We start from the raw sequence: 13,178 nt of genomic DNA, 5'->3' as shown, positions 1-13,178 counted from the left end.
TGATCCAGAGTTGGATAGCTAATCTTTTTTTTTGAAATTTAGCACAACCTCTATTATATATTGTTTACATTTTACATTCCCAATTCTGTATAAGCGGGGAGAAGATCATTTCGTCCGCCATTGCTAGGGAGTTAACTTCGGATACTAGGAACCTGGCACGCTTTTTCCCTTTCCTCGTGAAAAAAAAACTATTTTTAGTGGAATTTGTGTTACTATTTTTTTGATTTTCACGAATTCAATTGAATACTTTTTCAATATTAACAATGATAATGGAGGAAATGGAAGAGGACAAATATATTGAGGTTGATAGTAAAACAATTATTTTACATACCGATCCACCGGAGTTGCCAAGACTAACGCCAACCGGAAAAATAAGCTATGCAAAAACACGAGTTTATACACAACGCTATCGTAAAGAATGGGAACAAACTTCTGATTTTAAAGGTATAAATATATATATTTTTTTCCTCACTATTTATCACTTTTTAATCATAAAACACACTTTTATATTGTATTTGTTGTTCAATTGTTGAGTATACATGTATTTGTAAACGTGTTCATTTTCCACATTTTAAAGTGTTCTATGCGCATGCGCAGAAAACGAAAATTTCGCGCCAAATATGAAGTTACTAGATTAAGAATTTCACACTAGATTGTCAATTATTTAAATGCAATTTTTTTAAAAAAACAAAATAAATATTTAGAGGTTAGTTTTTTTTTGTATAATTAATAAATTTAATTTTTATTACATTGGAGAAAAATTAAATTATTAAAAATATAATAGTAAAATATGATTTTATATTAAAAATCTTTTTTTTTTTTTTTTTTTTTTTTTTTTTTTTTTTTTTTTTTTTTTTTTTTTTTTTTTTTTTTTTTTTTAATTCCTTTGGGTTTATATTAGATAATTATTTTTTTATCCTTTTTTCTTAAGGATGGTTGACGTCGGTTCCTCATGAAACAACAAGAGCTTATTGTAAATATTGTAAAAAAGATTTACACGCACATCGTCTTTCGTTATTGAAACATATGTGTACAATGAAACATCAAAGAGCAGCTTTAATGTATCAAAATTTAATGCCAAGTAAAACGAAGGATCTTCAAGAGGGTGATATCGATGCAGAATACAGCGATAATGAAGAAAATAGGGTAATTTTTTATTAATAACATTTTTATTAATAATAATTATTTTTTTAAAATTATTTTTACGTTCCTTTTTTTTATTATATTATAATCGTTTTTGAAATTTTTGTTTTCAAATTGTTAGAGTTTAAAATTTTTATTTTTATTAATAAAAGTTAATTTTTTAAAAATTATAGTTATATTATAATTGTAATGAATTTTTCGAAATTTTTATTTTCAAATTGTTATAGAATAAAATGTTTATTTTTATTTAAAAAAAAAAAAAAAATTATTTTTTTTTTCTTAATTTTTATTATATTATTGTTTTACGAAATTTTTTGTTTACAAATTATTATGTTATGAAATTATTATTATCAATTCACGTAAAATTTAAACTATTAAAAAAATTTTGAAATATAAAATAATTAAAATATTTTCATAGGAGGAAATTGAAGAATTAGAAGAAGGTGTCGAATATACAATTGAGACATTGGAATCAGAGGAAGAAATTGATTTTCCTGAACATAAATATGCACGCGATGTAAACGAAGATAATATTAAACCCCTAAAAATGATTAAATTAGAACCGGTAAGTTTTCAATTTTTTTTATTTAATTAATATTTAATTAAATCAAATATAATTTCTAATTAAAATTTATTTATAATTTAGAATCGTAAACGTGATAAATTGGCAGAGGCAATGGCTCACGTTCATGGTGAAGTATCAGAAGAAAATACCGAACATATACAATTAGATATGGATGTTGTATCGGAAACTGTTGAAACATCTGAATTTGATGATATGACAAATGAACAACTTGAAGAGGGTCATAATTTAAGTTTTGTATCATTAAATAGCGAAGAAGTTGATTCACAAATAAATGAAAATGACGATGATGATAATAATGAGGGATTAACTGAACCAATTGAATTTGTCGATTCAAATTTATTACAATCGACGAGTTTTAAAAAAATTAATCTCCCAATGTCAAATGCAATTAAAATTAAACCAAATGGTAATAAAACAGTTTTATTATCAACAAGTTCGCGTGGTGTTACATTGGCACCGGGAAAAAATGCATCAGGTACACAATATATTTTTAGTAATTATAAATCAAAAATTATTGAAGATAAGAAACCAAATTTTGTTTCGATTACATCAAAATTTAAAGAGAATACCTCGCAAGAAGCCAGTACGAGTCAAGTGAAGAAGGTAATTTTTTTTTTTAAATAAAAGAATTAAAAATAAATTTTTTGATTTTGGTAAATTTAAACATTTTTTAATTATAGCAGCCAGTGAAGATTACTAAAAATCCCATGCCTATTGTGAAGAAACCGACAATTTCAACGCACGCTTTAGACATGACTAAAGGACTTCCAGTTGGAGGTTTGCAGGTCAGTCTCTATAAACTTTTGGAAGGAAGATGGACTTTTGTCAACGAATGGTAATTATTTTTAGTCCCTTATATTCCAATAATAATTAATTTTCTATTTTATTTAAAAAAAATAATTTCTATTTATTACAGCAATACTTCGCCCGTTGGACGATGTAACGATTTAATCAACAGTGAAAAAAATGCATTGACCACAGGACGCTATAAACTTCATTTCGATGTGGATAAATATTTTTCATTGAAGAATATTGAATCATTATATCCATTCATTGAAATTGTATTTGACGTGAAGAATCCAGTTATTTCTTATCATATTCCTGTTTTGTTGAGTCCCTTTGGTTACACAACTTATCGTGGAATGGACAGATGAGTCTTCTATTGTATTTTCGTTATATTTAATAAGCAATTTTTTTTTTTCTGTATAATTTTTTATTCGTGATATATAGTATTATATATAATTCATTTTTGAGTTTTTATTTTAAGTTTATTATTAGAAAAAAAAGGTGAATTTATTTTCACTTTAAAGAAAATTTGTTTCTAATGTAAAATTTTTATCATTTAAAAAATTATATGATAAATATTATCAAGTTTACATTTGAATGACGCATGAGTCACGTGATTTTTCTTTACACAATTTCTCGTTTATTGACTAGTGGAATTTTAGTTGCCAATGATCCGTAGTGAAGGAAGTTAATTAAAAACAATTTTTTTCTATTATGAATAATTCACCGGTAATTATTTATTTATATTTAATATTTTGAGTGTAGTCTCGAAATGAAGTTTTTTTTATCGATAAGTCAAGTTCAAAATTCAGTAAATATTTTTTCTTATTGAGAAAAATAAGGCAATTAATAATTTTATGCAAATTTTGAATAGTTCTTGTAAAAAAAAAAGAATAAATACAAATATTTAATTAATTATAATTTTAGTTATTTTATATCAATAATAATAATTTTAAATTCTTTCAAGTTGTATATATAATTATAATTAAGTGTAATATATAAAAATTATATATTAAAAAATGTAATAGAAAATTGTATTTTCGTTAAGGAATAAATAGACGACTTTTGAGGAAAAATTTTATTCAGTGACTCATAAATAATTTCTATAGAATGTCCCTCAGAAGTCTCCAATCACTTGTCATGTACTTGACACAAGTAAAGGAAAACCAGCTGCAAATCTACCAGTGACTTTGTATAAATTTGTCAACGATAAATGGTCTTTAATTGAAACAAGGTGATATAAAAATTTATTTAGCAAAAAAAAAAATTAACTAACAATCTAATTATTGAATTATATTAATTTATTAAATTATTATAATAATTAATTAAAATAATTTAGTAAATTATTATAATAATTAATTAAAATAATTTAGTAAATTATTAAATATTAATTAATTATATTAATTTAGTAAATTAATTATTTTAATGAAAAATAATTTTTCTTTGAGATTTTTTAATTAAAAGAAAATGTAATCCATTTTTCAGAATGACAAATCAAGACGGCCGTTGTAATAATCTTGTTGAATTGGAAAATTTCACCGTTGGAAGATACAAAGTTCACTTTTTAGTTTCGCAATATTTCGAATCGACAAACACAAAATCAATGTATCCTTTTGTTGAAATTGTATTCGATTTCGATGATCCTTTGGACCACTATCACATCCCTCTTCTTCTCAGTCCATTCGGCTATTCAACATATCGGGGATCTTAAATTTTTTTTTTTTGCCCTAGTGAATTTTTTTTTCTCTAATTGAAATTAATAATTAATTTGTATTTTGGTAATTTGTCCCTATAAAATTTTCAAATTTACGAAAAACAAAATTTTTTGGTGAAAAAAATGATTAAATTTTCAAAAGTGAATTATTATTTTTTTTTTTTTGCAATTTTTAGTAATTTAACTTGGTGGCAAATAAGTTCTGTCTTCTTTCTTTCCATTTCCTTTACCATTGCCTTTGCCATTACCATTTTTACCATTTCCTGTTTTATTATTCGGTGGTAAATAAGTACTGCCTCCGGGTCCAGTTCCCCCTTTATTTGATCCGCTGCCTCCTTTGTTTGGTCCACCGCCACCTCCGCCTCCTCCTCCTTGATTTGTACCTCCACCTCCGCTGCCTCCTTTATTTGGTCCACCTCCTCCCTTTCCTCCACTACCTGACGATCCTGTTCCGATTTTAAAACTCGCTCGATTTCCATTTTCATCAGCTTTAAATCTAAAGGAAAAAAAAAAATCAAGGAAAACTTTGGAAAATTATTTATTTTTAAGGTCAAGGTCACCGTTTTATCAGAAAATAATTATTAAAAATTTATTCATGTTTTTTTTTATTTTCCACTTTCCTTTGGGAAAATGAAACTCACTTAACGGAGACGGGAAGACCTTCTGGACTGTTGTACCCTAAACTTCCCTCAACAACGATAATTGTTTCGTTTCCAACTTTTTTGAATGAAGTGACTTCTTCACGTTGAACTCCATCAACGGCATTGTTACCTGATGGCTGACTAACCGGAAGTGGAGCTTTTCCAGCGAGTGGCAGTGGAAGTACCAAACCACCCGATCCTCTTGCAAAAGGAGGTGCTTTTTGAGTTGGTGATAATACATCCGCGGAGCTGAGATTTATGATCAAAGAACACAGCACCTAAATATATCGGTTGTATTAATTTCACTTTATTTTATTATTATTCATTATTTTTATTATTAATTATTTCTATTGTTATAATTATTTTCATATCATAATTATTTATATTTTTATAATTATTTTCATTATTATAATTATTTCTATTGTTATAATTATTTTTATTATTATTAATATTCAATTTTCTTTTACCAAAATTGAAAAACTTGTTCCTTTTTTAAAAAAGTCGAATTTAAAACGAAATTATTTTAAATCTACTCATTTTATTTTAAATTTCAAATTAAAGTTAAAAAAAAATTTGATTTAAAAAAATAATTTTTACATAATTTTAGAAAAAAATAATTTTCTTCTGGATAAATAAATTTTATTAATATTAATTTAATTAATTTATCTAGTATTTTTTCCAAAGAAAATTATTTTTTTCTAAAATTATGTAAAAATTATATTTTTAAATCAAATAATTAAATAATAAAAAATAATTTTCTTCAGGGAAAATACTGGATAAATACAATTTACATGTAAAAAAAAATCTTCATCTGGAACAGCGAAAAATTTTTTTTTGCTATTCTAAAAAAAACATATCGCTGTTCTAAATAAAGATTATTTTTTTTTCCGTGTAGTTTATTGAATAATTAATTTTTGAAAACAATTATTTGTTTTAAAATTTAATCACTAGATGTAATTTTGTAATGTAATTTTTTTGTTAATTATTTTTTTTATTTAAAGGTCTTTTTAAAATCACCACCGAGCACATTATTTTCACTGTGTATAATGAAAATGAGCTATTATTATCATTTTTTGAAGATGAAATTTGAAAAAAAAAAAAAAATGAAAAACGTACCGTAAATTTGAAAAAGAAACGAAAAATTGGAGATCGTGGCATTGTGTGAGCACTAAATTATATTTTAATAAAACGTCATAATAACTTAAACAAAGAAGAGAAATAGAAAAAAAGGATTTTTTTTTAAACTTGGAAAAACATTGCGCGATTCGAGTGAAATCTTCGAAGAATCTGCCGTTCAGGATTCACCATCTTTATATATATGGAGTGTACCGTTTATGTGGATATTTTACCCCCTCCAATTTTATATATATATATATTGGAATAAAGGAGGATCGACAGGTCACGAATTCACACGATACACATGTGTCTACACCCTTTGAATCACGATCACTATAAATTATTCTCCTCGTAAGTTCCCGTCTATGATATGTTTTTTTTTTTATAAAGTCTTAATTGAATTTGGAAATTGAAATTAATTTTCCAAAAATTCGAGAGTTTTTCCAAAATTGCAGTATTTTATTTATTTTTTCATTCTTTTCGTCAAAATCCTTTTAAAATTTAATTTCTTTTGTTTCTGATCCTGTTTCAAATTTGATTTCAATTTCCGTTTGAATCTATTTAAAATTTCGTTTTCATTTTTCAAAATTCCTTCATTTTTAAATTCAATTTTGAATTGAATTTGCATTCGGTTTTATTTATTTTCAAAAAAAATTATTTCAAAATTTGGTACCGATGTTAATTTTGATTTACTTTTTAAATTTTGGTTTAAATTTTCAATTTGAATTCAATTACAATTAATTTAAAAAATTTTTAATTCAAATTTAAATTCGGTTTCATTCGTTCCCATTTTTTTAAATTTATATATTTTACTTCATTTCCGTTTATTTTCAAAAATTTAATTATTTCAAAATTTGGATTCGATTCGAAATAATTTCTTCCTGTTTGTAAAATTTGCTTTCGCTATTATTTTGACTTGTATTTTTTATTTCGTTTCCATTTTCAAAAAATTCTAATTTAATTTTCAAATTCGCTATTTCTAAATTTTTTTCGTTTTTAAATTCAAATTTAGATTTTCTTCTGAAATTCCTTGTTTTTCTATTTCCTTTCTATCTTTAAATTTATATTGACTTCATTTCCGTTTTCTAAATTTGAAATTCGTTTCCAAATTCAATTTTCAAAATTATTTTGGCGTTTTTGAATTTAGTTTCAATTTTCTATTCCCGAATTTATTGTATACACGTAAAATCGAGGAAAATGAACAACTTAATAAAAGTTGTGACACGAAGATCGAAGATTCCGATTGGTTACAAATTGTCCACATGAATGAATGTGTTTTTAATTTATGCAATTGCGGTCCACGAATCGTTGTATTGCATCCCTCTTTTTTTTTCCCCTCCATATATGGTGGCAATTATTTGCTGCGACGCGTTGACACAAGAAAATTTATAGACTCCCAAGGTAGAGAATCGTCAAAGGCCACCGGCGTCACGAAGGATCCGATCATTGGATCATGGTACACAATATGATCTCTTGAACCTTTAATAGGATGCGTTTACTTTTGCAAATATATATATGTACTTTAGAATCTCTTGTTCTATTCTCTCTTCATCTTAACATTTGTGTGTGTGTGTGGGTTTTGTGCTGACATTTGTGTCCTTTATACCGAACCCACATTCCAAGATCGACGGTAGCGATGATGCCGACATCATTCGAAGTCGAAGAACGAATATTCTATTTCTACGAAGGGCATTCCTTTTTTTTTTTTTTTTTTTTTTTTTTTTTTTTTTTTTTTTTTTGGTTCATATAGTTCTTAATCCTGAATGGTATTGCCCAAGAATAAACATTTCACGATCATCTTTAGCGTTTTATATATAAATGCCGTGTTCTCATTTCCAAAATAAATCATTGATTTCAAGTTTTATGATTTAATCTCCCCTCGTTGTAAAGTTCTCATTTTAATTGCATCACATTTTCTTTTAATGTCTTATTCAATTGGCTTTGATTTGTGGATGTTAAATGCAAAAACCTTCTATTCGCACCTATAAAACAAGATTGAGAATAATAATTGTCACCTTTTTTTCTATTCCTCATCTGTGAATGTCTCTTTATAAAATAAAAGTCCGATAGAAGTTAATTATTGTAAATTATACAATTGCGCTAATGTATGACATTTTGAATCATGGGAATTTTTCCTGAAAAAAAAAAAAAATACAAAAATTAAAAAATGCGGAAATTTCTAATTTTCTGTAAATGCAAAATAATTTACAAAAAAGTAGAACTTGATTTTGAATTATAATCAAATTTATCCATTTTGTGTAATGCAGGAAAAATTTATTTAAAAAAATAATTTTAAAAATTGAAACAAAGCGACAAAAAAATAAATTGTTAATGAGTTTTAATTTTTTGTTTTTTGCAAGAATTCCTTTTATTCTCGCAAGGAATGAAATTAAGTCATCGCTTAATTTATTGATTCGTGATTCCTTTTAGATTAGTCGCAACAAACAAACAAAGGAATTTACTTCTTCACAAGTTTAGAGTCTTAAGTGCCCCATTCATTAAACCGGGGACAATGAAGTATTTCTTTATTTTCAATATAAATTTATTCCCGCGAGATGATCTTTAACAAGTACTTGAAAAAAAAAATCGAACATTGCAAGACAAGGTGGGAGTTTAAGAAATAACATTAAAATGTTTTTTTTTTTTTTTTAACAAGACATTTAATGTTCGTTTAATATCTGTAAGCTCAGCAGAGTCAACAGTTTTGCGTGGGACAGATGTTATACAAGATTTTTTTTTTTTCGTGCATGCGAGTATCCTACCGTTCGTCCGCGGGAACTTAAATTCTAAAAAAAAAAAAAATTAATACAAATCGTCTCATATACTTTTTTTTTTAAATCATCCAGTCACGCCTCTCTTTCTCTCTTTTTCTCACTTCGATCGTCGGCTAAAATAAATATACATGTCATGATTAACGAGGACGTATGCACCTGTTTTTTTGTTTTTTTTTTTTATATTCATTTTTTCATCAAAAGAACGAAAAAAATGTTCTATTTTTTTTAGTTTCATATTTTTTTTTATTTTGTTTAAAAAGTTAAAAATCTAACATCGACAATTTTTTTTTTGTAAAATAGAGAATATAATCAGATTTTTGGCGGTAAAAAAATCTTTGATTTTTTTTTTGGATTCTCATGCTAAAATTCCTTTCGCGCTTTAAAGTTTTGCTTCGTATAAAAAACACAGAGTCAAATATTGAAAAATGCAATCGAGCCGATCGAACTTTAATCCCTAAGTTTAGCGTGAAAAACTTGGGCAAGCGCGTCTTTTTTATTTTACCCTCCCCCTTCATTAATTGAAGGGAAAGTGACTATAATATAATACAATTCTTTTCGTCAATATCCTCCTCGTTTTTTTTTTTTTCATAAGAATAAATTATAATTAAAAAAAATATTTTTTATAGCGATTATTGTTTCAAAATTATTAAATTTTATAAATTATTATAAATTATTTTAAATTTAATTATATAATTAATTGTAATTTGTAAATTTACAATTTTTAATAATTCGAAAATTTATTTCTAAATTATAAAATCTATTTAAAATTCTTATAATTTAAATCTCAAACGATAAATTAGATTTTTATTAAAAAGTTCAATGATTATAAATAGAAGCTAATTAAAATCGTCGAAAATAGAGAAAATTTAGAATAGAATAATTTAAAACATTTTAAATATACTATAAATTATAGTATTATATATTAATATATTATATTCAAAACACTAAAAAAAAAAAATAAATAATTTTTAAAATTTCACTTCGATTTTTTTCGTCGAGAAAAGATATTAAAGAAAAGTATTGCACTGCAAAGCGAGATAAAAATTCAGGGTTACCGAATTTTTTTTTGTTCACAATTTTCTATTTTCTATCTATTTTTTTTTATTCTACTGGACAGATAACCCATAGTTTAAAAACGATTAACGGCGAAGTATTTTTTTTTCCGAAGAATAAAAAAGAAGGAACTTTTTTGTAACTAGGCGAAAAATTGATTTTTAAAAACTGATTGGTGGATCTCGCCCTCAACCCTCCGAATAAGAATTTTTCACCACGATTTCATTTTTTTTCTCTCTCTCTCATAGTAAATATTCAGGATTTCACGATTACTTACAATATATTATTATATATATTATTATAGTACATTGACTCGCTACATTTTGTCAAGATGATTTTTTTAAAAAGGAAAAAAAAGACGTCCCGACATTTTTTTTTTTTAGAGACATGTATATAATATATACACAAGTTTTTAAAAACACAATGTCAGCATATGAATGATAAAATTCTATCTAGAAAAAAAAAATAAATAAAAATTCAACGTGCACATTTTCCTAGTTTATGTGTATGTATGTGTGTGTGTGTTTTTTTTTTGTGTGGTAAAATAATCACAAAGAAAAATTATGCATTTTACAATTAGTTTGTGCACCAGCAGCAACCGGAAATGAGAGTCTAGTAAAAAAAAAAGAGTATAGATAGTTCTGAAACTATTTCGAAGTTTGCAGAATTGTCCCAACTCCTTTTTCTTTATTTTTTTTTCTTTGTCCCCATTGACATCACAATTCTCGTGTTCGTCACGAGAAAAATTCAATATTTACAAAAAAAAATTTTTTTTTTCTTTCACTTCCAAAATCCTGAATCTTTACGCTGCACATCGTGCAAAGTGAATTTTCTCTTTTTCTCGAAGATATACGAGCTTTTCAGAATCGCAGAAGAATTTTTTTCTTCTGGCTTTTAGTCACGATAATATCTTAACGATAGTAACCACGATAATAAAAGCAATAAAGCTAGATAGCTACTATTCTGTATCTACAATATATTTTCAAATATATTTTTTCTGTCTCTCGTTATCACTTTTAAAGAGAGTTTTTTTTTTTTTTTTTTTAAATTATGCTTCATAAAAAAAAGGATCGTCATTCTCTTTTTTCTCTTCTTGATTTATCGGAGGAGAAAGATTGTATAATAGAGATTTTTTTGCGAATGACGAAGACGACGACGACGACAGAACAACGTCATGGACCCGGAAGCGATAACGCTTTTCATGTCCTATTTTGTGGTCCTTTGAAAAATTTTCGAGGACGTAAAAAGCCTTTTTTTCAGTCTGTCATAGTCAGTCTGGAATACGGCTGTATTTTTTTTTTTTTTTTTTACACAATTGACGAAGATTCAATTTAATTTCTGAATCTCGATTAGAGACGGTGGTTCTTTTTTTTTCATCTCTCTCCTCGTGAGTCACGTTACTGGAGAACGCAACATTTGCATTTTGGTTTCTTCTTTAATGTCACGTGTTCCACTTGCGACGCATCTCCGGGACCCTGAGCCGTCAACCTGCCCACTTCCACGGTTGCACTCGTTGTCGAGCCCACCTGAAAAATAAATTTCTTTTGTCAATTTTTTTTTTTCAATTTTATTATTTGAATTAATAAATTATTATTTATTTTCAATAAATCATTATTTCAATTAAAGAAAAATTCAGTCAATGAAAAAACTTTTCGAGATTGTAATTAGGGAAAAAATTGGCACCTTCTCGTTGACGGGCTGCTGATTATTTTTCATGGGAGTGCTGTGAGCGTTTCCATTTCCTTGCCTCGTCGAATCCAAAAGGGGACTCGTACTCGAGTCATGTTCGTCCTTTCGTCCATCACATCCTGGCAATGGCGGTGCATTTTGTCCCGGTGTTGGAGTTATCGGTTTACCACCTTTTATTAACTCGACTATTTCATCGGCTTCTCTCGACAAATCACCATCGGGCCTAAATGGATTGTCCCATCCACTGTCCGTACTAAAAAAAAAAAAAATTATTTCAAAATTAAACTTAATTTTCAATTCCAATTTTTTTTTTTTTTGTTTAAAAATCGAATTAAAAAACATTTTTAGAGGCTCCGGAACATAAAAATCACCCTATTATAAGTACTGTGAGAATCCTGTGTGAAAAAAAAACCCGCACCCTTTACATCGACCATGACATTAACTGTGGCATTGAAATGGATCTAATTGCAGGTAATGTATAAATGTTATAGTAGTCCGATACCTGTTCGAAATTCAAGTTCTATCGAGCGTGAAAAAACCCCGTTGAAGTATATCGAATAATTTCCGGGTTTGTCATCCCTCGAGAGAGAGAGAGATCCCTTCATTTTAACTGCCAATTTTTTTTTACCCTTCGTTACAAAAAAAATATTTCTTTTATTATAAATTTAATTTTTTTAGGAAAAAAATTAAAAATATTTTTTTTTTCATTTAAATAAAAACTTGGCAATGTGATAATTTTGACATTTTTTTTTTCTATTTCGAAACGAGTTGTTTACAAATTACTTGTGACTTTAACGCATAGTGAAACTACGTCAGGAGTTATTTTTAGTTTATATATATATATATACTAATCGTTCTTTTATATATCTGATGTATCAACCTGTAACTCGTTTTATTGACTGATGCCGAGGTCGTGTCTGAGACATTTTCAGAAAATTTCTTTATTTATTTTTCTCTCTCTCTCTTTAAATTGACTCTTTTATGTGAATGAGAGAAAAAAAGAAATCTTGAAAAGCCACATAAAAAAAAGGAGCCAAACAGTCGGAAATATAATAAACAAGACTTCCGATATAATCGCGACGATAACGATTCCTTTCCTTTAGTCAATAATTCTGATAAACGGGATTTATATAATTTCCCGACACAATATATTTATAATTTTTAGAAAAAATATTTTTCGATAAAATTTAAAATAAATTTCTAAAATTTAATTTCAACTAGAAAAAAAATTAATTCTAATTTTCGAATTTTCGAATTTTCGAAATTTCGAAATTTCGAAACTTTTTAGAGATTGATAAGAAACTTATTTATTAGTAAAAGAATTTCTCATCTTTTGGACCTCGGCCAATTTGGTTAACAAAGTCAGTGCCAAATATTATGAAATAATACACACGAGAATGAGAATTAAAATAAAAAAACGTGAGAAAAAAAAATTCACATTCCTTATCGAATTATTCTTATTTCTAATTAGAAAAAAAAACGAAAAAACAGAAAAGGGTAACAAATATTTTAAACGTTTATGAAAAATCGGTATCTAATCTTAATAACACAATTTCACGGTCTGTTTCCAATGAAAATAATTATCCCTGCATCTTTTATGTATTTTAATAAATTACAATTTAACTCGTAGAGTGTTGAGTGAAGATAAATATATATATAGTAACTAATTGCTCGGT

General features: G+C 26.4%; 4 protein-coding genes across 9 annotated transcripts in view; 2 read left to right on the top strand and 2 right to left on the bottom strand.

The window, feature by feature from the left end:
• The first annotated feature begins 97 nt into the window (after positions 1-97).
• LOC127282412 (uncharacterized) lies at positions 98-2,975 on the top strand. 4 transcript variants are annotated; one of them, XM_051306637.1, is made up of 7 exons: positions 98-444; positions 932-1,146; positions 1,562-1,708; positions 1,790-2,204; positions 2,292-2,332; positions 2,413-2,564; positions 2,646-2,975. In XM_051306637.1, exons 1-7 carry the CDS (start codon positions 264-266, stop codon positions 2,881-2,883), a joined length of 1,389 nt encoding a protein of 462 aa, XP_051162594.1. In that variant the 5' UTR covers positions 98-263; the 3' UTR covers positions 2,884-2,975. The 4 variants fall into 4 exon arrangements, with proteins under 4 accessions (XP_051162594.1, XP_051162593.1, XP_051162592.1 ...); XM_051306636.1 differs by having other exon boundaries at positions 2,410-2,564; XM_051306635.1 differs by having other exon boundaries at positions 1,790-2,332.
• A 108-nt stretch (positions 2,976-3,083) lies between these two features.
• On the top strand, positions 3,084-4,375 carry LOC127282415 (5-hydroxyisourate hydrolase-like). Its single transcript, XM_051306643.1, has 3 exons — positions 3,084-3,244; positions 3,625-3,749; positions 4,001-4,375. The coding sequence occupies exons 1-3, from the start codon at positions 3,230-3,232 to the stop codon at positions 4,224-4,226; spliced, it is 366 nt and encodes a 121-aa protein (XP_051162600.1). The 5' UTR covers positions 3,084-3,229; the 3' UTR covers positions 4,227-4,375.
• On the bottom strand, positions 4,357-7,526 carry LOC127282414 (uncharacterized). The gene is made up of 3 exons (XM_051306641.1): positions 5,987-7,526; positions 4,871-5,148; positions 4,357-4,725 (listed from the first exon to the last, which is right to left on the bottom strand). The coding sequence occupies exons 1-3, from the start codon at positions 6,026-6,028 to the stop codon at positions 4,410-4,412; spliced, it is 636 nt and encodes a 211-aa protein (XP_051162598.1). The 5' UTR covers positions 6,029-7,526; the 3' UTR covers positions 4,357-4,409.
• Positions 7,527-7,678: 152 nt separating this feature from the next.
• The window catches only part of LOC127282413 (uncharacterized), a 52,632-nt gene continuing 47,132 nt past the window's right edge, over positions 7,679-13,178 (bottom strand). For all 3 annotated transcript variants that reach the window (XM_051306638.1, XM_051306639.1, XM_051306640.1), the window contains 2 exons: positions 11,497-11,755; positions 7,679-11,339 (listed from right to left, as the gene is read on the bottom strand). In XM_051306638.1, the coding sequence (XP_051162595.1) occupies positions 11,211-11,339; positions 11,497-11,755 (388 nt within the window). In that variant the 3' untranslated portion in view covers positions 7,679-11,210. The remainder of the gene's footprint in view (positions 11,340-11,496; positions 11,756-13,178) is intronic.

This window comes from Leptopilina boulardi, unplaced genomic scaffold (assembly GCF_019393585.1).
Source record: "Leptopilina boulardi isolate dan_hultmark-lab unplaced genomic scaffold, ZJU_Lbou_2.1 LbouV2_30, whole genome shotgun sequence".
Classification (NCBI taxonomy): domain Eukaryota; kingdom Metazoa; phylum Arthropoda; class Insecta; order Hymenoptera; family Figitidae; genus Leptopilina; species Leptopilina boulardi.
This window is presented reverse-complemented; position numbering and strand designations above follow the sequence as displayed.

Coding starts and splice junctions, on each gene's coding strand:
- LOC127282412 (XM_051306634.1), top strand. CDS start 264: ATGATAATGGAGGAAATGGAAGAGGACAAATATATTGAGGTTGATAGT. Junction 1,709..1,789: donor AAATGATTAAATTAGAACCG/GTAAGTTTTCAA, acceptor TTTATAATTTAG/AATCGTAAACGTGATAAATT. Junction 2,333..2,409: donor GTACGAGTCAAGTGAAGAAG/GTAATTTTTTTT, acceptor TTTTAATTATAG/CAGCCAGTGAAGATTACTAA.
- LOC127282415 (XM_051306643.1), top strand. Junction 3,750..4,000: donor TGGTCTTTAATTGAAACAAG/GTGATATAAAAA, acceptor TCCATTTTTCAG/AATGACAAATCAAGACGGCC.
- LOC127282414 (XM_051306641.1), bottom strand. CDS start 6,028: ATGCCACGATCTCCAATTTTTCGTTTCTTTTTCAAATTTACG. Junction 5,149..5,986: donor GTTTCTTTTTCAAATTTACG/GTACGTTTTTCA, acceptor CGATATATTTAG/GTGCTGTGTTCTTTGATCAT. Junction 4,726..4,870: donor GGTCTTCCCGTCTCCGTTAA/GTGAGTTTCATT, acceptor TTTTTCCTTTAG/ATTTAAAGCTGATGAAAATG.